The sequence below is a fragment of the Panulirus ornatus genome, chromosome 28 (assembly GCF_036320965.1).
Source record: "Panulirus ornatus isolate Po-2019 chromosome 28, ASM3632096v1, whole genome shotgun sequence".
In the NCBI taxonomy this organism is placed as follows: domain Eukaryota; kingdom Metazoa; phylum Arthropoda; class Malacostraca; order Decapoda; family Palinuridae; genus Panulirus; species Panulirus ornatus.
This window is the reverse complement of record NC_092251.1, coordinates 16,922,710-16,949,216: the sequence shown is the minus strand read 5'-3', so window position 1 is coordinate 16,949,216 and position 26,507 is coordinate 16,922,710. Positions and strand designations below refer to the sequence as shown.

General features: G+C 41.8%; 1 protein-coding gene across 2 annotated transcripts in view; it reads left to right on the top strand.

Moving 5' to 3' along the window:
- The window catches only part of LOC139757871 (leucine-rich PPR motif-containing protein, mitochondrial-like), a 147,777-nt gene that overhangs the window by 39,286 nt on the left and 81,984 nt on the right, over positions 1 to 26,507 (top strand). For both annotated transcript variants that reach the window (XM_071678792.1, XM_071678791.1), the window contains exon 3: positions 3,411 to 3,688. In XM_071678792.1, the coding sequence (XP_071534893.1) occupies positions 3,532 to 3,688 (157 nt within the window). In that variant the 5' untranslated portion in view covers positions 3,411 to 3,531. The remainder of the gene's footprint in view (positions 1 to 3,410; positions 3,689 to 26,507) is intronic.

Sequence of the window (26,507 nt, the reverse complement as noted above, 5' to 3'; positions counted from 1 at the left end):
GCCTTCTTTCATCTTCTGCAAAGCTTTCACTACCTCTTCTCTGTTTACCAAATGATTCTCCCTAACCCTGTCACTTTGCACACCTCCTTGACCAAAATATCCTATATCTTCCACTCTATCATCTAACATATTCAACAAGCCCTCAGAATACTTACTCCATCTCCTTCTCACATCACCACTACTTGTTATTACCTCTACATTATCCCCCTTCACTGATGTTCCCATTTGTTCTCTTGTCTTACACTTTTTATTTACCTCCTTCCTAAACATCTTTTTTATTCTCTCTAAAATTTAATGATACTCTCTGACCCCAACTCTCATTTGCCCTTTTTTTCACCTCTTGCAGCTTTCTCTTGACCTCCTGCCTCTTTTTTTTTTTCACATCTCCCAGTCGTTTGCACTATTACCCTACAAAACTCATCCAAATGCTTCTCTCTTCTCGTTCACTAATAATCTTACTTCTTTATCCCACCACTCACTACCCTTTCTGATCTGCCCACCCCCTACACTTCTCCTGCCACAAGCATCTTCTGCGCAAGCCGTCACTGCTTCCCTAAATACATCCCATTCCTCCCCCACTCCCCTTACGTCCTTTGCTCTCTCCTTTTTCCATTCTCCACTCAGCCTCTCTTGGTACTTCCTCACACAAGTCTCCTTCCCAAGCTCACCACTCTCCTCACCTCAACGTTTTCTCTTCTTTTTTGAAAACCTCTGCAAATCTTCACTTTCACCTCCACAAGATAATGATCAGACATCCCTCCAGTTGCATCTCAGCACATTAACATTGAAAAGTCTCTCTTTCATGCACCTATCAATTAACTCGTAATCCAATAGTGCTCTCTGGCCATCTCTCCTACTTACATACGTATACCTATATATATCTCTCTTTTTAAACCAGGTATTCCCAATCATCATTTCTTTTTCAGTACACAAATCTACAAGCTCCTCACCATTTCCATTTACAACACTGAACACCCCATGTACACCAATTATTCCTTCAACTGCCTTATTACTCACCTTTGCATTCAAATCTCCCATCGCTATAATCCAATCTCATGCATCAAAACTACTAACACACTCACTCAGTTACCCATATCAATCTAGAGTTTACTTTCTTACACTCTGTCATATACTCCCACCACTCCTGTTTCAGGAGTAGTGCTACTCCTTCCCTTGCTCTTGTCCTCTCACCAACCCCTGACTTTACTCCCAAAACATTCCGAAACCACTCTTCCCCTTTACCCTTGAGCTTTGTTTCACTCAGAGCCAAAACGTTCAGGGTCCTTTCCTCAAACATGCTACCTATGTCTCCTTTTTTCTCATCTTGGTTACATCCACACACATTTAAACACCCCAATCTGAGCCTTCGAGGAGGATGAGCACTCCCTGCGTGACTCCTTTGTTTCCCCTTTTAGAAAGTTAAAATACAAGGAGGGGAGGGTGTCTAGCCCCCAGCTCCCGTCCCATTTAGTCTCCTTCTGCAACACACGGGGGAATGCATGGGAAGTATTCTTTCTTCCCTATCCCCTGGGAAAATATATATATATATATTGGTTCTCAGTGAATGTCGGTTTGCGGCAGGGGTGCCTGATGTCTCCATGGTTGTTTAGTTTGTATATGGATGGGATTGCTAAGGAGGTGAATGCAAGGGTTTTGGAAAGAGGGGCAAGTATGCAGTCTGTTGTGAATGAAAGAGCTTGGGAAGTGAGTCTGTAGTTGTTCACTGATGATACAGCGCCCATGGCTGATTCGGGTGAAAAACTGCAGAAGCTGGTGACTGAGTTTGGTAAAGTCTGTGAAAGAAGAAAGCTGAGAGTAAATGTGAATAAGAGCAAGGTTATTAGGTACAGTAGGGTTGAGAGAGAAGTCAGTTGGGAGGTAAGTTTGAATGGAGAAAAACTGGAGGAAGTGAAGTGTTTTAGAAATCTGGGAGTGGATTTGGCAGCGGATGGAACCATGGAATCAGAAGTGAATCATAGGGTGGGGGAGGGGGTGAAAGTTCAGGGAGCATTGAAAAATGTGTGGAAGTCGAGAATGTTATCTTGGAAAGCAAAACTGGGTATGTTTGAAGGAATGGTGGTTCCAACAATGTTGTATGGTTGCGAGGCATGGGCTGTAGATAGCGTTGTGCAGAGGAGGGTGGATGTGTTGGAAATGAGATGTTTGAGGACAATATGTGGTGCTGCATGGTTTGATTGAGTAAGTAATGAAAGGGTAGGAGAGATGTGTGGTAATAAAAAGAGTATGATTGAGAGAGCAGAAGGTGTTTTGAAATGGTTTGGTCACATGGAGAGAATGAGTGAGGAAAGATTGACAAAGAGGATATATGTGTCTGAGGTGGAGGGAACGAGGAGAAGTAGGAGACCAAATTGGAGGTGGAAAGATGGAGTGAAAAAGATTTTGAGTGATTGGGGCCTGAACATACAGGAGGGTGAAAAGTGTGCAAGGAATAGAGTGAATTAGAATGATGTGTTATGCCGGGGTGGACTTGCTGTCAATGGATTGAACCAGGGCATGTGAAGCGTATGGGGTAAACCATGGTAAGTTTTGTGGGGCTTGGATGTGGAAAGGGAGCTGTGGTTTCGGTGCATTATACATTACAGGTAGAGACTGAGTGTGAACGAATGTGGCCTTTGTTGTCTTTTCCTAGCGCTACCTCGCGCACATACAGGGGTAGGGGCTGTCATTTTATGTGTGGTGACGGGAATGAATAAGGGTAGACAGTATGAATTATGTACATGTGTATATATGTATATATCTATGTGTGTATATATATATATATTTATACGTTGAGATGTATAGGTATGTATATGTGCATGTGTGGACGTGTATGTATATACATGAGTATGTGGGTGGGTTGGGCCATTCTTTCATCTGTTTCCTTGCACTACCTCGCTAACGCGGGAGACCAACAAAGTATGATAAAATGAATATAAATAAAAGAGTCCGTGGGGAAAATGAAACACAATAAGTTCCCAAGTGCACTTTTGTGGAATAATCACATCATTAGGGGAGACACAAGAGAGAAGTATAACAGCCAGTTGATATACAACGAAGAGACATAGCTAGGACTCCACATGGTAAACATGCGATTGTCCTTTTACCATATGATGTCCTAGCTACGCTCTTCGTATATCAACTGACTGTTATATTTCTCTCTTGTGTCTCCCCTGATGATGTGATTATTATTCGAAAATGCACTTGGGAACTTATCGTGTTTCATTTCCCCTTGGACTCTTAAGAATATACTTGATCATGCGCAAAATTATGATCCTTTTCAATATGTATATGTGTGTGTGTGTGTGTGTGTGTGTTTCTTTTACATGCCAAGAAGTTTTTGGTAAACTTTAAGGTCTACTACTTAACAATGCCAACAGAATCTAATTAACCTACCTGGTGAAAATGAGTAGTAATGGATTTGCTAAAAAAGTTTGGTAGGATTCTCTTTTTTATTTTGGTCAGTTGCACTCACTTATAGTTTTATCTTGACAGACAGCAAAAGCTGTTGGGGTGAAACCAAGCTGTGAAACAATGGCAAGCATTGTTGTGGCGTATATCAAGAACAAAAATGTTGATGCAGCTCTCAATATGTACTCTTGCATCCTTGTGGAACACCCATCCATTACCTTGGATTATGGCATGGTCATCAATCTCTGTACGCTTTTAGTTGAAAATGGAAGAAACCATGGTGAGGAAATTCTTTTAGCAGTTATGATTTCACTCATGTATAATTTGGTAGAGTCTTTGGCTAATTTAGCAATCTAATGTCGATATATATGTAGTAATCATAGGTTCTGTATCTTAGTATTTTTCAACCGATGAAATGTGTACCATTTGTGGTAAATACAAACCTAGATATGGTATGTAATGTTAGTACAAGTGTTAAAAACTGCAGTCTTAAGTAAAAGGAAACATGAATGCCTTTTTTTTACAGTAAAGAATATTGGGCCCTACATTTTATTTTTATTTATATGTCATGAATTTAAGATTTATAAAATTTATTATTTATTATTCTTTTATTTTATTTTTAAAGAAAGCAAACTCAAGATTGATATGGGTAAAACTGAAAGTGGATGGAGAGAGATAGGTAATTATTGGTGCATATGCACCTGGGCATGAGAAGAAAGATCATGAGAGGCAAGTGTTTTGGAAGCAGCTGAGTGAGTGTGAGAGGCAAGTGTTTTGGGAGCAGCTGAGTGAGTGTGTTAGTAGTTTTGATGCACGAGACCGGGTTATAGTGATGGGTGATTTGAATGCAAAGGTGAGTAATGTGGCAGTTGAGGGAATAATTGGTGTACATGGGGTGTTCAGTGTTGTAAATGGAAATGGTGAAGAGCTTGTAGATTTATGTGCTGAAAAAGGACTGGTGATTGGGAATACCTGGTTTAAAAAGAGAGATATTCATAAGTATATGGATGTAAGTAGGAGAGATGGCTAGAGAGCGTTATTGGATTACGTGTTAATTGATAGGCGCATGAAAGAGAGACTTTTGGATGTTAGTGTGCTGAGAGGTGCAACTGGAGGGATGTCTGATCATTATCTTGTGGAGGTGAAGGTGAAGATTTGTAGAGGTTTTCAGAAAAAAAGAGAGAATGTTGGGGTGAAAAGAGTGGTGAGAGTAAGTGAGCTTGGGAAGGAGACTTGTGTGAGGAAGTGCCTGGAGAGACTGAATACAGAACGGAAAAAGGTGAGAACAAAGGAGGTAAAGGGTGTGGGGGAGGAATGGGATGTATTTAGGGAAACAGTGATAGCTTGCGCAAAAGATGCTTGTGGCATGAGAAACGTGGGAGTTGGGCTGATTAGAAAGGGTAGTGAGTGGTGGGATGAAGAAGTAAGAGTATTAGTGAAAGAGAAGAGAGAGGCATTTGGATGATTTTTGCAGGGAAATAATGCAAATGAGTGGGAGATGTATAAAAGAAAGAGGCAGAAGGTCAAGAGAAGGGTGCAAGAGGTGAAAAAGAGGGCAAATGAGAGTTGGGGTGAGAGAGTATCATTAAATTTTAGGGAGAATGAAAATATGTTTTGTAAGGGGGTAAATAAAGTGCATAAGACAAGTTAACAAATGGGAACTTCAGTGAAGGGGGCTAATGGAGAGGTGATAACAACTAGTGGTGATGTGAGAAGGAGATGGAGTGAGTATTTTGAAGGTTTGTTGAATGTGTTTGATGATAGAGTGGCAGATATAGGGTGTTTTGGTTGAGGTGGTGTGCAAAGCGAGAGGGTTAGGGAAAATGATTTGGTAATCAGAGAAGAGGTAGTAAAAGCTTTACGGAAGATGAAAGCTGGCAAGGCGGCGGGTTTGGATGGTATTGCAGTGGAATCTATAAAAAAAGGGGGTGACTGTATTGTTGACTGGTTGGTAAGGATATTTAATGTATGTATGACTCATGGTGAGGTGCCTGAGGATTGGCGCAGTGCTTGCATAGTGCCATTCTACAAAGGCAAAGGGGATAAAAGTGAGTGCTCAAATTACAGAGGTATAAGTTTTTTTTTAGTATTCCAGGGAAATTATATGAGAGGGTATTGATTCAGAGGGTGAAGGCATGTACAGAGCACCAGATTGGGGAAGAGCAGTGTGGTTTAAGAAGTGGTAGAGGATGTGTGGATCAGGTGTTTGCTTTGAAGAATGTATGTGAGAAATACTTAGACAAGCAAATGGGTTTGTATGTAGCATTTATGGATCTGGAGAAGGCATATGATAGAGTTGATAGAGATGCTCTGTGGAAGGTATTAAGAATATATGGTGTGGGAGGCAAGTTGTTAGAAGCAGTGAAAAGTTTTTATCGAGGATGTAAGGCATGCTTACATGTAGGAAGAGAGGAAAGTGCATGGTTCTCAGTGAATGTAGGTTTCCCGCAGGGGTTTGTGATGTCTCCATGGTTGTTTAATTTGTTTATGGATGGGGTTGTTAGGGAGGTGAATGCAAGAGTTTTGGAAAGAGGGGCAAGTATGCAGTCTCTTGTGGATGAAAGAGCTTGAGAGTTTTGGAAAGAGGGGCAAGTATGCAGTCTGTTGTGGATGAAAGAGCTTGGGAAGTGAGTCAGTTGTTCACTGATGATACAGCACTGGTGGCTGATTCATGTGAGAAACTGCAGAAGCTGGTGACTGAGTTTGGAAAAGTGTGTGAAAGAAGAAAGCTGAGAGTAAATGTGAATAAGAGCAAGGTTATTAGGTACAGTAGGGTTGAGGGTAAAGTCTACTGGGAGGTAAGTTTGAATGGAGAAAAACTGGAGGAAGTGAAGTGTTTCAGATATCTGGTAGTGGATTTGGCAGCGGATGGAACCATGGAAGCGTAAGTGAATCATAGGGTGGGGGAGGGGGTGAAAGTTCTGGGAGCGTTGAAGAATGTGTGGAAATCGAGGACATTATCTCGGAAAGCAAAACTGGGTATCACTCAAAATCTTTTTCACTCCATCTTTCCACCTCCAATTTGGTCTCCCACTTCTCGTTCTCTCCACCTCTGACACATATATCTTCTTTGTCAATTTTTCCTCACTCATTCTCTCCATGTGACCAAACCATTTCAAAACACCCTTTTCTGCTCTCTCAACCACTCTTTTTATTACCACACATCTCTCTTAACCTTTTATTAATTACTCGATCAAACCACCTCACACTGCATATTGTCTTCGAACATCTCATTTCCAACACATCCACCTTCCTCCGCACAACTCTATCTATAGCCCATGCCTCGCAACCATATAACATTGTCGGAACCAGTATTCCTTCAAACATACCCATTTTTGCTTTCTGAGATAACGTTCTTGCCTTCCACACATTTTTCAACGCTCCCAGACTTTCGCCCCCTCCCCCACCATATGACTCACTTCCACTTCCATGGTTCCATCCGCTGGCAAATCCACTCCCAGATATCTAAAACACTTCACTTCCTCCAGTTTTTCTCCATTTAAACATATCTCCCAGTTGACTTGTCTCTCAACCCTGCTGTACCTAATAACCTTGCTCTTATTCACATTTACTCTCAGCTTTCTTCTTTCATGCACTTTACCAAACTCAGTCACCAGTTTCTGCAGTTTCTCACCCAAATCAGCCACCAGCGCTGTATCATCAGCGAACAACAACTGACTCACTTCCCAAGCTCTCTCATCCACAACAGACTGCATACTTGCCCCTCTCTCCAAAACTCTTGCATTCACCTCCCTAACAACCCATCCATAAACAAATTAAAAGACTATGGAGACATCACGCACCCCTGCCGCTAACTGACATTCACTGAGAACCAATCACTTTCCTCTCTTCCTACTCGTACCCATGCCTTACATCCTCAATAAAAACTTTTCACTGCTTCTAACAACTTGCCTCCCATGCCATATATTTTTGATACCTTCCACAGAGCATCTCTATCAACTCTATCATATGCCTTCTCCAGATCCATAAAAGCTACATACAAATCCATTTGCTTTTCTAAGTTTTTCTCATATACATTCTTCAAAGCAATCACCTGATCCACACATCCTCTACCACTTCTGAAACCACACTGCTCTTCCCCAATCTGATGCTCTGTACATGCCTTCACCCTCTCAATCAATACCCTCCCATATAATTTCCCAGCAATACTCAACAAACTTATACCTCTGTAATTTGAGCACTCACCTTTATCTCCTTTGCCTTTGTAGAATGGCACTATGCAAGCATTCTGCCCATCATCAGGCACCTCACCATGAGTCATACATACATTAGATATCCTTACCAACCAGTCAACAACACAGTCACCCCCTTTTGTAATAAATTCCACTGCAATACCATCCAAACCTGCTGCCTTGCCGGCTTTCATTGTCCGCAAAGCTTTTACTACCTCTTCTCTGTTTACCAAATCATTTTCCCTAATCCTCACTCTCACTTTGCACACCACCTCGACCAAAACTCCCTATATCTGCTACTCTATCATCTAACACATTCAACAAACCTTCAAAATACTCACTCCATCTCCTTCTCACATCACCACTACTTGTTATCACCTCCCCATTAGCCCCCTTCACTGATGTTCCCATTTGTTCCCTTGTCTTACACACTTTATTTACCTCCTTCCAAAATATCTTTTTATTCTCCCTAAAATTTAATGATACTCTCTCACCCCAACTCTCATTTGCCCTCTTTTTCACCTCTTGCACCTTTCTCTTGACCTCCTGCCTCTTTCTTTTATACATCTCCTACTCATTTGCATTATTTCCCTGCAAAAATCATCCAAATGCCTCTCTCTTCTCTTTCACTAATAATCTTACTTCTTCATCCCACCACTCACTACCCTTTCTAATCTGCCCACCTCCCACATTTCTCATGCCACAAGCATCTTTTGCGCAAGCCACTACCGCTTCCCTAAATACATCCCATTCTTCCCCCACTCCCCTTACATCCTTTGTTCTAACCTTTTTCCATTCTGTACTCAGTCTCTCCTGGTACTTCCTCACGCAAGTCTCCTTCCCAATCTCACTTACTCTCGCCACTCTCTTTACCCCAACATTCTCTCTTTTTTTCTGAAAACCTCTACATATCTTCACCTTCGCCTCTACAAGATAATGATGAGACATCCCTCCAGTTGCACCTCTCTGCACATTAACATCCAAAAGTCTCTCTTTCACGCACCTATCAATTAACATTTTTTTTTTTTCTGTCTCCCGTGTTTGCGAGGTAGCGCAAGGAAACAGACGAAAGAAATGGCCCAACCCACCCCCATACACATGTATATACATACGTCCACACACGCAAATATACATATCTACACAACTTTCCATGGTTTACCCCAGACGTTTCACATGCCTTGATTCAATCCACTGACAGCACGTCAACCCCGGTATACCACATCGTTCCAATTCACTCTATTCCTTGCCCTCCTTTCACCCTCCTGCATGTTCAGGCCCCGATCACACAAAATCTTTTTCACTCCATCTTTCCACCTCCAATTTGGTCTCCCTCTTCTCCTTGTTCCCTCCACCTCCGACACATATATTCTCTTGGTCAATCTTTCCTCACTCATTCTCTCCATGTGCCCGAACCATTTCAAAACACCCTCTTCTGCTCTCTCAACCACGCTCTTTTTATTTCCACACATCTCTCTTACCCTTACGTTACTTACTCGATCAAACCACCTCACACCACACATTGTCCTCAAACATCTCATTTCCAGCACATCCATCCTCCTGCGCACAACTCTATCCATAGCCCACGCCTCGCAACCATACAACATTGTTGGAACCACTATTCCTTCAAACATGCCCATTTTTGCTTTCCGAGATAATGTTCTCGACTTCCACACATTCTTCAAGGCTCCCAGAATTTTTGCCCCCTCCCCCACCCTATGATCCACTTCCGCTTCCATGGTTCCATCTGCTGCCAGATCCACTCCCAGATATCTAAAACACTTCACTTCCTCCAGTTTTTCTCCATTCAAACTCACCTCCCAGTTGACTTGACCCTCAACCCTACTGTACCTAATAACCTTGCTCTTATTCACATTTACTCTTAACTTTCTTCTTTCACACACTTTACCAAACTCAGTCACCAGCTTCTGCAGTTTCTCACATGAATCAGCCACCAGCGCTGTATCATCAGCGAACAACAACTGACTCACTTCCCAAGCTCTCTCATCCCCAACAGACTTCATACTTGCCCCTCTTTCCAAAACTCTTGCATTCACCTCCCTAACAACCCCATCCATAAACAAATTAAACAACCATGGAGACATCACACACCCCTGCCGCAAACCTACATTCACTGAGAACCAATCACTTTCCTCTCTTCCTACATGTACACATGCCTTACCTCCTCGATAAAAACTTTTCACTGCTTCTAACAACTTGCCTCCCACACCATATATTCTTAATACCTTCCACAGAGCGTCTCTATCAACTCTATCATATGCCTTCTCCAGATCCATAAATGCTACATACAAATCCATTTGCTTTTCTAAGTATTTCTAACATACATTCTTCAAAGCAAACACCTGATCCACACATCCTCTACCACTTCTGAAACCACACTGCTCTTCCCCAATCTGATGCTCTGTACATGCCTTCACCCTCTCAATCAATACCCTCCCATATAATTTACCAGGAATACTCAACAAACTTATACCTCTGTGATTTGAGCACTCACTCTTATCCCCTTTGCCTTTGTACAATGGCACTATGCACGCATTCCGCCAATCCTCAGGCACCTCACCATACATTAAATAACCTTACCAACCAGTCAACAATACAGTCACCCCCTTTTTTAATGAATTCCACTGCAATACCATCCAAACCTGCTGCCTTGCCGGCTTTCATCTTCTGCAAAGCTTTTACTACCTCTTCTCTGTTTACCAAATCATTTTCCCTAACCCTCTCACTTTGCACACCACCTCGACCAAAAACACCCTATATCTGCCACTCTATCATCAAACACATTCAACAAACCTTCAAAATACTCACTCCAACTCCTTCTCACATCACCACTACTTGTTATCACCTCCCCATTTGTGCCCTTCACTGAAGTTCCCATTTGCTCCCTTGTCTTACGCACTTTATTTACCTCCTTCCAGAACAACTTTTTATTCTCCCTAAAATTTAATGATACTCTCTCACCCCAACTCTCATTTGCCCTTTTTTTCACCTCTTGCACCTTTCTCCTGACCTCATGTCTCTTTCTTTTATACATCTCCCACTCAATTGCATTTTTTCCCTGCAAAAATCGTCCAAATGCCTCTCTCTTCTCTTTCACTAATACTCTTACTTCTTCATCCCACCACTCACTACCCTTTCTAATCAACCCATCTCCCACTCTTCTCATGCCACAAGCATCTTTTGCGCAATCCATCACTGATTCCCTAAATACATCCCATTCCTCCCCCACTCCCCTTACTTTCATTGTTCTCACCTTTTTCCATTCTGTACTCAGTCTCTCCTGGTACTTCCTCACACAAGTCTCCTTCCCAAGCTCACTTACTCTCACCACCCTCTTCACCCCAACATTCACTCTTCTTTTCTGAAAACCCATACAAATCTTCACCTTAGCCTCCACAAGATAATGACAGACATCCCTCCAGTTGCACCTCTCAGCACATTAACATCCAAAAGTCTCTCTTTCGCGCGCCTGTCAATTAACAGATTTATGTGCTGAAAAAGGACTGGTGATTGGAATACCTGGTTTAAAAAGAGAGATATTCATAAGTATATGGATGTAAGTAGGAGAGATGGCTAGAGAGCGTTATTGGATTACGTGTTAATTGATAGGCGCATGAAAGAGGACTTTTGGATGTTAGTGTGCTGAGAGGTGCAACTGGAGGGATGTCTGATCATTATCTTGTGGAAGGTGAAGTGAATTTGTAGAGGTTTTCAGAAAAAAAGAGAGAATGTTGGGGTGAAAAGAGTGGTGAGAGTAAGTGAGCTTGGGAAGGAGACTTGTGTGAGGAAGTGCCTGGAGAGACTGAATACAGAACGGAAAAAGGTGAGAACAAAGGAGGTAAAGGGTGTGGGGGAGGAATGGGATGTATTTAGGGAAACAGTGATAGCTTGCGCAAAAGATGCTTGTGGCATGAGAAACGTGGGAGTTGGGCTGATTAGAAAGGGTAGTGAGTGGTGGGATGAAGAAGTAAGAGTATTAGTGAAAGAGAAGAGAGAGGCATTTGGATGATTTTTGCAGGGAAATAATGCAAATGAGTGGGAGATGTATAAAAGAAAGAGGCAGAAGGTCAAGAGAAGGGTGCAAGAGGTGAAAAAGAGGGCAAATGAGAGTTGGGGTGAGAGAGTATCATTAAATTTTAGGGAGAATGAAAATATGTTTTGTAAGGGGGTAAATAAAGTGCATAAGACAAGTTAACAAATGGGAACTTCAGTGAAGGGGGCTAATGGAGAGGTGATAACAACTAGTGGTGATGTGAGAAGGAGATGGAGTGAGTATTTTGAAGGTTTGTTGAATGTGTTTGATGATAGAGTGGCAGATATAGGGTGTTTTGGTTGAGGTGGTGCGCAAAGCGAGAGGGTTAGGGAAAATGATTTGGTAATCAGAGAAGAGGTAGTAAAAGCTTTACGGAAGATGAAAGCTGGCAAGGCGGCGGGTTTGGATGGTATTGCAGTGGAATCTATAAAAAAAGGGGGTGACTGTATTGTTGACTGGTTGGTAAGGATATTTAATGTATGTATGACTCATGGTGAGGTGCCTGAGGATTGGCGCAGTGCTTGCATAGTGCCATTCTACAAAGGCAAAGGGGATAAAAGTGAGTGCTCAAATTACAGAGGTATAAGTTTTTTTTTAGTATTCCAGGGAAATTATATGAGAGGGTATTGATTCAGAGGGTGAAGGCATGTACAGAGCACCAGATTGGGGAAGAGCAGTGTGGTTTAAGAAGTGGTAGAGGATGTGTGGATCAGGTGTTTGCTTTGAAGAATGTATGTGAGAAATACTTAGACAAGCAAATGGGTTTGTATGTAGCATTTATGGATCTGGAGAAGGCATATGATAGAGTTGATAGAGATGCTCTGTGGAAGGTATTAAGAATATATGGTGTGGGAGGCAAGTTGTTAGAAGCAGTGAAAAGTTTTTATCGAGGATGTAAGGCATGCTTACATGTAGGAAGAGAGGAAAGTGCATGGTTCTCAGTGAATGTAGGTTTACCGCAGGGGTTTGTGATGTCTCCATGGTTGTTTAATTTGTTTATGGATGGGGTTGTTAGGGAGGTGAATGCAAGAGTTTTGGAAAGAGGGGCAAGTATGCAGTCTCTTGTGGATGAAAGAGCTTGAGAGTTTTGGAAAGAGGGGCAAGTATGCAGTCTGTTGTGGATGAAAGAGCTTGGGAAGTGAGTCAGTTGTTCACTGATGATACAGCACTGGTGGCTGATTCATGTGAGAAACTGCAGAAGCTGGTGACTGAGTTTGGAAAAGTGTGTGAAAGAAGAAAGCTGAGAGTAAATGTGAATAAGAGCAAGGTTATTAGGTACAGTAGGGTTGAGGGTAAAGTCTACTGGGAGGTAAGTTTGAATGGAGAAAAACTGGAGGAAGTGAAGTGTTTCAGATATCTGGTAGTGGATTTGGCAGCGGATGGAACCATGGAAGCGTAAGTGAATCATAGGGTGGGGGAGGGGGTGAAAGTTCTGGGAGCGTTGAAGAATGTGTGGAAATCGAGGACATTATCTCGGAAAGCAAAACTGGGTATCACTCAAAATCTTTTTCACTCCATCTTTCCACCTCCAATTTGGTCTCCCACTTCTCGTTCTCTCCACCTCTGACACATATATCTTCTTTGTCAATTTTTCCTCACTCATTCTCTCCATGTGACCAAACCATTTCAAAACACCCTTTTCTGCTCTCTCAACCACTCTTTTTATTACCACACATCTCTCTTAACCTTTTATTAATTACTCGATCAAACCACCTCACACTGCATATTGTCTTCGAACATCTCATTTCCAACACATCCACCTTCCTCCGCACAACTCTATCTATAGCCCATGCCTCGCAACCATATAACATTGTCGGAACCAGTATTCCTTCAAACATACCCATTTTTGCTTTCTGAGATAACGTTCTTGCCTTCCACACATTTTTCAACGCTCCCAGACTTTCGCCCCCTCCCCCACCATATGACTCACTTCCACTTCCATGGTTCCATCCGCTGGCAAATCCACTCCCAGATATCTAAAACACTTCACTTCCTCCAGTTTTTCTCCATTTAAACATATCTCCCAGTTGACTTGTCTCTCAACCCTGCTGTACCTAATAACCTTGCTCTTATTCACATTTACTCTCAGCTTTCTTCTTTCATGCACTTTACCAAACTCAGTCACCAGTTTCTGCAGTTTCTCACCCAAATCAGCCACCAGCGCTGTATCATCAGCGAACAACAACTGACTCACTTCCCAAGCTCTCTCATCCACAACAGACTGCATACTTGCCCCTCTCTCCAAAACTCTTGCATTCACCTCCCTAACAACCCATCCATAAACAAATTAAAAGACTATGGAGACATCACGCACCCCTGCCGCTAACTGACATTCACTGAGAACCAATCACTTTCCTCTCTTCCTACTCGTACCCATGCCTTACATCCTCAATAAAAACTTTTCACTGCTTCTAACAACTTGCCTCCCATGCCATATATTTTTGATACCTTCCACAGAGCATCTCTATCAACTCTATCATATGCCTTCTCCAGATCCATAAAAGCTACATACAAATCCATTTGCTTTTCTAAGTTTTTCTCATATACATTCTTCAAAGCAATCACCTGATCCACACATCCTCTACCACTTCTGAAACCACACTGCTCTTCCCCAGTCTGATGCTCTGTACATGCCTTCACCCTCTCAATCAATACCCTCCCATATAATTTCCCAGCAATACTCAACAAACTTATACCTCTGTAATTTGAGCACTCACCTTTATCTCCTTTGCCTTTGTAGAATGGCACTATGCAAGCATTCTGCCCATCATCAGGCACCTCACCATGAGTCATACATACATTAGATATCCTTACCAACCAGTCAACAACACAGTCACCCCCTTTTGTAATAAATTCCACTGCAATACCATCCAAACCTGCTGCCTTGCCGGCTTTCATCGTCCGCAAAGCTTTTACTACCTCTTCTCTGTTTACCAAATCATTTTCCCTAATCCTCACTCTCACTTTGCACACCACCTCGACCAAAACTCCCTATATCTGCTACTCTATCATCTAACACATTCAACAAACCTTCAAAATACTCACTCCATCTCCTTCTCACATCACCACTACTTGTTATCACCTCCCCATTAGCCCCCTTCACTGATGTTCCCATTTGTTCCCTTGTCTTACACACTTTATTTACCTCCTTCCAAAATATCTTTTTATTCTCCCTAAAATTTAATGATACTCTCTCACCCCAACTCTCATTTGCCCTCTTTTTCACCTCTTGCACCTTTCTCTTGACCTCCTGCCTCTTTCTTTTATACATCTCCTACTCATTTGCATTATTTCCCTGCAAAAATCATCCAAATGCCTCTCTCTTCTCTTTCACTAATAATCTTACTTCTTCATCCCACCACTCACTACCCTTTCTAATCTGCCCACCTCCCACGCTTCTCATGCCACAAGCATCTTTTGCGCAAGCCACTACCGCTTCCCTAAATACATCCCATTCTTCCCCCACTCCCCTTACATCCTTTGTTCTAACCTTTTTCCATTCTGTACTCAGTCTCTCCTGGTACTTCCTCACGCAAGTCTCCTTCCCAATCTCACTTACTCTCGCCACTCTCTTTACCCCAACATTCTCTCTTTTTTTCTGAAAACCTCTACATATCTTCACCTTCGCCTCTACAAGATAATGATGAGACATCCCTCCAGTTGCACCTCTCTGCACATTAACATCCAAAAGTCTCTCTTTCACGCACCTATCAATTAACATTTTTTTTTTTTCTGTCTCCCGTGTTTGCGAGGTAGCGCAAGGAAACAGACGAAAGAAATGGCCCAACCCACCCCCATACACATGTATATACATACGTCCACACACGCAAATATACATATCTACACAACTTTCCATGGTTTACCCCAGACGTTTCACATGCCTTGATTCAATCCACTGACAGCACGTCAACCCCGGTATACCACATCGTTCCAATTCACTCTATTCCTTGCCCTCCTTTCACCCTCCTGCATGTTCAGGCCCCGATCACACAAAATCTTTTTCACTCCATCTTTCCACCTCCAGTTTGGTCTCCCTCTTCTCCTTGTTCCCTCCACCTCCGACACATATATTCTCTTGGTCAATCTTTCCTCACTCATTCTCTCCATGTGCCCGAACCATTTCAAAACACCCTCTTCTGCTCTCTCAACCACGCTCTTTTTATTTCCACACATCTCTCTTACCCTTACGTTACTTACTCGATCAAACCACCTCACACCACACATTGTCCTCAAACATCTCATTTCCAGCACATCCATCCTCCTGCGCACAACTCTATCCATAGCCCACGCCTCGCAACCATACAACATTGTTGGAACCACTATTCCTTCAAACATGCCCATTTTTGCTTTCCGAGATAATGTTCTCGACTTCCACACATTCTTCAAGGCTCCCAGAATTTTTGCCCCCTCCCCCACCCTATGATCCACTTCCGCTTCCATGGTTCCATCTGCTGCCAGATCCACTCCCAGATATCTAAAACACTTCACTTCCTCCAGTTTTTCTCCATTCAAACTCACCTCCCAGTTGACTTGACCCTCAACCCTACTGTACCTAATAACCTTGCTCTTATTCACATTTACTCTTAACTTTCTTCTTTCACACACTTTACCAAACTCAGTCACCAGCTTCTGCAGTTTCTCACATGAATCAGCCACCAGCGCTGTATCATCAGCGAACAACAACTGACTCACTTCCCAAGCTCTCTCATCCCCAACAGACTTCATACTTGCCCCTCTTTCCAAAACTCTTGCATTCACCTCCCTAACAACCCCATCCATAAACAAATTAAACAACCATGGAGACATCACACACCCCTGCCGCAAACCTACATTCACTGAGAACCAATCACTTTCCTCTCTTCCTACATGTACACATGCCTTACCTCCTCGATAAAAACTTTTCACTGCTTCTAACAACTTGCCTCCCACACCATATATTCTTAATACCTTCCACAGAGCGTCTCTATCAACTCTATCATATGCCTTCTCCAGATCCATAAATGCTACATACAAATCCATTTGCTTTTCTAAGTATTTCTAACATACATTCTTCAAAGCAAACACCTGATCCACACATCCTCTACCACTTCTGAAACCACACTGCTCTTCCCCAATCTGATGCTCTGTACATGCCTTCACCCTCTCAATCAATACCCTCCCATATAATTTACCAGGAATACTCAACAAACTTATACCTCTGTGATTTGAGCACTCACTCTTATCCCCTTTGCCTTTGTACAATGGCACTATGCACGCATTCCGCCAATCCTCAGGCACCTCACCATACATTAAATAACCTTACCAACCAGTCAACAATACAGTCACCCCCTTTTTTAATGAATTCCACTGCAATACCATCCAAACCTGCTGCCTTGCCGGCTTTCATCTTCTGCAAAGCTTTTACTACCTCTTCTCTGTTTACCAAATCATTTTCCCTAACCCTCTCACTTTGCACACCACCTCGACCAAAACACCCTATATCTGCCACTCTATCATCAAACACATTCAACAAACCTTCAAAATACTCACTCCAACTCCTTCTCACATCACCACTACTTGTTATCACCTCCCCATTTGTGCCCTTCACTGAAGTTCCCATTTGCTCCCTTGTCTTACGCACTTTATTTACCTCCTTCCAGAACAACTTTTTATTCTCCCTAAAATTTAATGATACTCTCTCACCCCAACTCTCATTTGCCCTTTTTTTCACCTCTTGCACCTTTCTCCTGACCTCATGTCTCTTTCTTTTATACATCTCCCACTCAATTGCATTTTTTCCCTGCAAAAATCGTCCAAATGCCTCTCTCTTCTCTTTCACTAATACTCTTACTTCTTCATCCCACCACTCACTACCCTTTCTAATCAACCCATCTCCCACTCTTCTCATGCCACAAGCATCTTTTGTGCAATCCATCACTGATTCCCTAAATACATCCCATTCCTCCCCCACTCCCCTTACTTTCATTGTTCTCACCTTTTTCCATTCTGTACTCAGTCTCTCCTGGTACTTCCTCACACAAGTCTCCTTCCCAAGCTCACTTACTCTCACCACCCTCTTCACCCCAACATTCACTCTTCTTTTCTGAAAACCCATACAAATCTTCACCTTAGCCTCCACAAGATAATGACCAGACATCCCTCCAGTTGCACCTCTCAGCACATTAACATCCAAAAGTCTCTCTTTCGCGCGCCTGTCAATTAACACGTAATCCAATAACGCTCTCTGGCCATCTCTCCTACTTACATAAGTATACTTATGTATATCTCGCTTTTTAAACCAGGTATTCCCAATCATCAGTCCTTTTTCAGCACATAAATCTACAAGCTCTTCACCATTTCCGATTTATGTGCTGAAAATTAACATGTAATCTAATAATGCTCTCTGGCCATCTCTCTTACTTACATACATATACTTATGTATATCTCTCTTTTTAAAGCAGGTATTCCCAATCACCAGTCCTTTTTCAGCATATAAATCTACAAGCTCATCACCATTTCCATTTACAACCCTGAACACCCCATGTACACCAATTATTCCCTCAACTGCCATATAACTCAACTTTGCATTCAAATCACCCATCACTATAACTCCCCTACCCCTTGGGATAGGGGAGAAAGACTACTTCCCTTCTCTCCTTGTATCTTAACTTTCTAAAAGGAGAAACAGAAGAAGGAGTCACGTGGGGAGTGCTCATCCTCCTCAAAAGCTCAGATTTTGGTGTCTAAGTGTGTTTGGATGTAACCAAGATGAGAAAAAAGGAGAGATAGGTAGTATGTTCGAGGAAAGGAACCTGGATGTTCTGGCTCTGAGTGAAACAAATTTAAAGGGTAAAGGGGAAGAGTGGTTTGGGAATGTCTTGGCAGTAAAGTCAGGGGTTGGTGAGAGGACAAGAGCAAGGGAAGGAGTAGCACTACTCCTGAAACAGGAGTGGTGGGAGTATGTGATAGAGTGTAAGAAATTACACTAGATTGACATGGGTAAAGCTGAAAGTGGATGGAGAGAGATGGGTGATTATTGGTGTATATGCACCTGGGTATGAGAGGAAAGATCATGAGAGGCAAGTGTTTTGGGAGCAGCTGAGTGAGTGTGTTAGTAGTTTTGAAAATTCATAGTATCTCATTATTTTAGAAACAACTGTTTGTTTTGTAGAGTACAATAAAGTCCAGTTCTAATAGACTAATTATTGGGAGTTGGGGTCTGTTAGAAACCATATACTGTTAGATCCTGAATTTTTCCAAGGACTAATATTATTGTTATTATATTTTATTGCTGTCTCCCGCATTAGCGAGGTAGTGCAAGGAATCAGACACAAAAAGTGGCCTAACCCTCCCACATACACATGTATGTAAAGAAATGCCCACACATGCACATATACATTTCAATATATACATACATGTACATACACAGACATGTACATATATATACACATTTACATATCCATACATGCTGCCTTCATCATTTCCCGCCGCCACCCCATTACGCATGAAATGGCACCCCCCTCCCTCCCGCATGCACGTGAGGTAGCACTAGGGAAAGACAACAAATGCCACATTCATTCACACTCAGTCTCTAGCTGTCATGTGTAATGCACAGAAACCACAGCTCCCTTTCCACTTCCAGGCCCCACAGAACTTTCCATGGTTTACCCCAGACACTTCACATACCCTGGTTCAACCTATTGTCAGCACTTCTACCCCCGTGTGCCACATTGTTCAAATTCACTCTATTTGCACACCTTTCACCCTCCTATGTGTTTAGGCCCCTATCACTCAAAATCTTTTTCACTCCATACTTACACCTCCAATTTGGTCTCCCACTTCTCCTCATTCCCTGACCTCTGACACATATATCCTCTTTTTCAGTCTCTCCTCACTCATTCTCTCCATGTGACCAAACCATTTCAATACACCCTCTTCTGCTCTCTCAACCACATTCTTTTTATTACCACACATCTCTCTTACCCTTTCATAACTTACTCAATCAAACCACCTCACACCACATTTTGTCCTCAAACATCTCATTTTCAATGCAACCACCCTCCTCCGCACAACCCTATCTATAGCCCGTGCCTCCCAACCATATAAACATTATTGGAACCACTATCTCTTCAAATATACCCATTTTTGCTCTTCGAGATAACGTTCTTACCATTCACACATTTTTCAAAGCTCCCAGAACTTTTGCCCCCTCCCCTACCCTGTGACTCACTTCCGCTTCCATGGTTCCATCCATTGCTAAATCCACTCCCAGAAATCTAAAACACTTCACTTCCTCCAGTTTTTCTCCATTCAAACTTACCTCCCAGTTGACTTGTCCCTCAATCCTGCTGTACCTAATAACCTTGCTCTTATTCACATTTACTCCGCTTTCTTCTTTCACACACTTTACCAAACTCAGTCACCAACTTCTGTAGTTTCTCACCCGAATTAGCCACCAGTGATGTATCATCAGCGAATGACAACTGACTCACTTCCCAAGCCCTCTTATCCACAACAGACTGCATACTTGCCCCTCTCTCCAATACTCTTGCATCCACGTCCCTAACAACCCCATCCATAAACAAATTGAACAACCTTGGAGACATCGTGCACCCCTGCTGCAAACCGACATTCACTGAGAACCAATCACTTTCCTCTCTTCCTACTTGTACACATGCCTTACATCCTCCATAAAAACTTTTTACTGCTTCTAGCAACTTACCTCCCACACCATATACTCTTAATACTTTCCACAGGGCATCTCTATCAACTCTATCATATGCCGTCTCCAGATCCATAAATGCTAAATGCAAATCCATTTATTTTTCTAAGTATTTCTCATACATTCTTCAAACAGATACCTGATCCACACATCCTCTACCACTTCTGAAACCACACTGCTCTTCCCCAATCTGATGTTTTGTACATACCTTCACCCTCTCAATCAATACCCTCCCATATAATTTCCCAGGAATACTCAATAAACTTATGCCTCTGTAATTTGAACACACACCTTTATCCCCTTTGCCTTTGTACAATGCCACTATGCATGCATTCTGCCAATCCTCGGGCACTTCACTATGAACGATACATGTATTGAATATCCTCACCAACCCATCAACAACACAGTCACCCCCTTTTTTTAATAAGTTCCACAGCAATACCATCCAAACCTACCATCCAAATACCATCCAAAATTAACGAGTGTAGTGGAAACTTACTGCATTTTTCAGACTTTTCATCAGTTATAATTATAGGTATAGGTTGGACTTACCTACCCCACACTGGAAGTGTTCAGTGAGTAAGACAAACTACTCTGAATCAGAAGGAAAGAGCTCCTGGGTCACCTGAAGTTACCTGAATCTCATTGGCAAAAATGGGGTGTGTTTGAGCCACAAACTTCTCCCCATGTTCATGATGCTCAATTATTGTTAGATTTTCATTAACACTGAGGTGTTCCTTGAACCTCTTAGTACTCCCAACACGTAGTACTCATCTGCCATAACTTAAATCAAAATGACTGGACTTTGTACCTCAAAAAATACTGTAGTTGCATGAGAATATTGGCACCGAGTTTGATAATGTGTTGATCAACACACTTTTATCTTAGACTGGCAATCGTTACCCAACCTGGGCCTTGTTTCATCTTGAAATATCTTCTTGAATTATATTTCATGGGGAATGGTGCAAAAAATGGTATTTTACCATAAAGCTATCATAATCAGTTTGTGTGCATGAAGAACATTGTATGGCATTGAAGTAAAGAAAAAGTGCACCAAGGCTATGGCAACAGGCTGTCACATGTTTTCCTGATGCCCAGCATCCCAGACCAAGGTCAGGAGCTTATGGACTGTTCCATTACATCCCAAAACCAATCCCATAGGTCTTTACCTTACTGGACTAAATTTGCATTGTAGCAAATTCTTTGAACTCTCTGCTTTCCCAAACTATTTTGAGGGTTAGAATGGAACTCTGGTTAAGAGTTAAGGAGTTAAATTAAAGATCATGAGTTAAAATTTTTTGGGTATAATTAGAATAAATGACAGTGTGAAGTGGCAGCTCTCTTGACACACAGGCCTTACTTCTGCACTTTTTTTGCACGTTGTACCAAAACATTTTCAAAACTTCTATAAAAGGCTGAAGGTAATGACTAAATATACTAGTGATTTATTTTCATTGTCATATGAATATCTTTGTCAGATTAAATAAAATTTTTGAATTTGTGAATTTATGAATTTTGAGGGTTAGAATGGAACTCTGGTTAAGAGTTAAGGAGTTAAATTTCATGTTCTGTTATGCAGCTTTTAAAGTGTAATTGTCTTTATTCACAATTTTACCAGTTAGTTTATTCCATTCATCCACAGCTTTGATTAAAGTTTTTTCTCGTCTTTTTTTTAAAGATTTTTGCTTAAATTTGTGCTGTGACTTCTAATTGGCCTTTTGTTATATTTTTCACGGAACTGCTCATTGTTGGCATAGATTGATTTATAATTTGAGGATTGTTATGATCAAGTCTCCCTTTATTCTTTTCTTTTTCATGATGGGCAGCCTTATAATGTCTAACTTTTTCCCGTAACTCGGCTGATGTTTCAGGAACCACCTTTCTTTCTCTTTTGTGGACTTTGTCTCTAAGCTCCTTATGTGTCTTGAAATGATGTGATTAAACGTTTGTCTGTCTGTTTGTTATATGTTTTCCATCCCCATATTGATGTGGTAAATCATGCAGATATAGCTACTGTACATTACTTACATATATCAGTAACCCAATTCCACTGTTGTGATGTAAAATCTGGACTTCCAGATGTTTATTTTTTGTCTTTTTTTTCTCTTCTTTTTTCTTCTTACTTTACTAAGTTGATTGTCAGGTGAGACCAACCTCTTCATGTATACCACTTCCATACTTGAACAATTCTAATGGGTCCACTCCCCAGTCATTCCTGTCGCATTTTCATTTAAAAGATACTGAACCCCCACTCAGTTCCTCACGGCATCCATCAATCTGATCCATATTATACCTTCCCTCCTTTTACCCTCTATCTCTGCGCAATATGTTGTCTGCCATACATTCTTTATATCCAATCACCCTTTCTGATGACATATTCACACCACGCAAGCATAAAGCAAAACAGTGTAATCAAAAGTAGATCAGAATTTTTTTTTTTTTGCAAAGTGTAAGGATTTCATCTGTGAATACATAGAGAGCCACAGAAAGTTAGTTATATTGGAATTGCTTCCCAAATGTGATGTATGTCCCTTTAGCTTTAATAAAATGCTGGTTATAAACAGGAGAGAATTGAGCCTTTCTGTACAGAAGAGGACAACAACTTTTGTATAGATGTATGGGATTATATTAGCCAGGATAGAAGCCTCTTTGCCGTAGATAGATTCCATTTTAATGGAATAAGGAAAGTCTGCCTTGGCAGAATGTTAGATGAAAATAATGGGCTTTTATTCCTTCGGCATAGACTAGTTAGGCACTTGAGCATATGAAAACCAAAAGAGAACAATGGAGGTTAGTTAAAAGTCAGAGACCAAATGCAAGTAGAGAACACTACAGAATGGGACTGATACTGATCACTTGCCAAGTAGTAGAGGTCTCTTCACAGGTAGGGGTGGAGGGCAGGCCAGGGGTGTTACATGACAAGTGGAGGCAGTGAGGGGATATGACAGGATAGGTCACCTAAGTCAGGTTGGGAAGAGAAAGGTTGGAGAAATGGCATAACATGGCAGCTCAATGTCAATTTCTAGGTAGAAAAGGGAGCAAGGTAGGAATGAACAGGGTAGGACAGGTCATATCAACGATATGGACAAAGGTCAGGTGGACATGCTCCTCTCTTCCAGTGCTGCACATGCATACAAAGGACAGTAAGTCTCAGTCATGTATCAGAATATTTTATGTTAATGCACGTATTTATTATTTTATTTTTATTTTATTATACTTTGTCATTGTCTCCCGCGTTAGTGAGGTAGCGCAAGGAAACAGACGAAATAATGGCCCAACCCACCCACATACACATGTATATACATACACGTCCACACGCAAATATACATGCCTATACATCTCAATGTATACATGTATATACATACACACACAGACATATACATATATACACATGTACATAACTCATACTGTCTGCCCTTATTCATTCCTGTCACCACCCCGCCACACATGAAATAACAACCCCCTCCCCCCTCATGTGCGCGAGGTAGTGCTAGGAAAAGACAGTAAGGGCCACATTCGTTCACACTCAGTCTCTACCTGTCATGTATAATGCACCAAAACCACAGCTTCCTTTCCACATCCAGGCCACACAGAACTTTCCATGATTTACCCCAAACGCTTCACATTCCCTGGTTCAATCCATTGACAACACTTTGACCCCGGTATACCACATCATTCTAATTCACTCTATTCCTTGCACGCCTTTCACCCTCCTGTATGTTCAGGCCCTGATCACTCAAAATCTTTTTCTCTCCATCTTTCCACCTCCAATTTGGTCTCCCACCTCTCCTTGTTCCCTCCACCTCTTGCTCATATATCCTCTTTGCCAATCTTTCCTCACTCATTCTCTCCATGTGACCAAACCATTTCAAAACACCCTCTTCTGCTCTCTTAAACACACTCTTTTTATTACCGCACATCTCTCTAACCCTTTCATTACTTACTCGATCAAACCACCTCACACCACATATTGTCTTCAACACCACATATTGTCTTCAAACATCTCATTTCCAACACATCCACCCTCCTCTGCACAACTCTATCTATAGCCCAAGCCTTGCAACCATATATCATTGTTGATACCACTGTTCCTTCAAACATACCCATTTTTGCTTTCCAAGATAGCGTTCTCGACTTCCACACACTTTTCAACGCTCCCAGAACTTTTGCTCCCTCCCCCACCCTATGATTGACTTCCGCTTCCATGGTTCCATCTGCTGCCAAATCCACTCCCAGATATCTAAAACACTTCACTTCCTCCAGTTTTTCTCCATTCAAACTTACCTCCCAATTGATTTGTCCCTCAACCCTCCTGTACCTAATAACCTTGCTCTTATTCACATTTACTCTCAGCTTTCTTCTTTCGCACACTTTACCAAACTCAGTCACCAACTTCTGCAGTTTCTCACCTGAATCAGCCATGGGTGCTGTATTATCAGCGAACAACAACTGACTCACTTCCCAAGCTCTCTCATCCACAACAGACTGCATACTTACCCCTCTTTCCAAAACTCTTGCATTCACCTCCCTAACAACCCCATCCATAAACAAATTAAACAACCATGGAGACATCACACACCCCTGCCGCAAACCAACATTCACTGAGAACCAATCACTTTCCTCTCTTCCTACTTGTACACATGCCTTACATCCTTGATAAAAACTTTTCACTGCTTCTAACAACTTGCCTCCCACACCATATACTCTTAATATCTTCCACAGAGCATCTCTATCAACTATATCATATGCCTTCTCCAGATCCATAAATGCTACATGCAAATCCATTTGCTTTTCTAAGTATTTCTCTCATACATTCTTCAAAGCAAACACCTGATCCACACATTTTCTACCACTTTTGAAACCACTTTGCTCTTCCCCAATCTGATGCTCTGTACATGCCTTCACCCTCTCAATCAATACCCTCCCATATAATTTCCCAGGAATACTCAACAAACTTATACCTCTGTAATTTGAGCACTCACTTTTATCCCCTTTGCCTTTGTACAATGGTACTATGCAAGCATTGCGCCAATCCTCAGGCACCTCACCATGAGTCATACATACCTTAGATAATCTTACCAACCAGTCAACAATACAGTCACCCCCTTTTTTAATAACTTCCACTGCAATACCATCCAGACCCGCTGCCTTGTTGGCTTTCATCTTCCGCAAAGCTTTTACTACCTTTTCTCTGTGTACCAAATCATTTTCCCTAACCCTCTCTTTTTAAAAGCACACCACCTCAACCAAAACACTCGATATCTGCCACTCTATCATCAAACACATTCAACAAACCTTCAAAGTACTCACTCCATCTCCTCACATCACCACTATTTATCACCTCCCCATTAGCCCCCTTCACTGAAGTTCCCATTTGTTCCCTTGTCTTATGCACTTTATTTACGTCCTTCCAAAACATCTTTTTATTCTTCCTAAAATTTAATGATACTCTCTCACCCCAACTCTCATTTGCCCTCTTTTTCTCTTCTTGCACCTTTCTCTTGACCTTCTGCCTCTTTCTTTTGTATATCTACCAGTCATTTGCATTATTTCCCTGCAAAAATCGTCCAAATGCCTCTTTCTTCTCTTTCACTAATAATCTTACTTCTTCATCCCACCATTCACTACCCTTTCTAATCTGCCCACCTCCCACACTTCTCATGCCACAAGCATCTTTTGCACAAGCCATCACTGCTTCCCTAAGTACATCCCATTCCTCCCCCACTCCCTTTTCGTCCTTTGTTCTCACCTTCTTCCATTCTGTACTCAGTCTCTCCTGGTACTTCCTCACACAAGTCTCCTTCCCAAGCTCACTTACTCTCATCACTCTCTTCACGCCATCATTCTCTCTTCTTTTCTGAAAACCTCTACAAATCTTCACTTTCTCCTCTACAAGATAATGATCAGACATCCCTCCAGTTGCACCTCTCAGCACATTAACATCCAAAATTCTCTCTTTCGTGTGCCTACCAGTACTACTCTCTGGCCATTCTCTCCTACTTACATACGTATACTTATGTATATCTCTCTTTTTAAACCAGGTATTCCCAATCACCAGTCCTTTTTAAGCACATAAATCTACAAGCTCTTTACCATATCCATTTACAACACTGAACACCCCATGCACACCAATTATTCCCTCAACTGCCACATT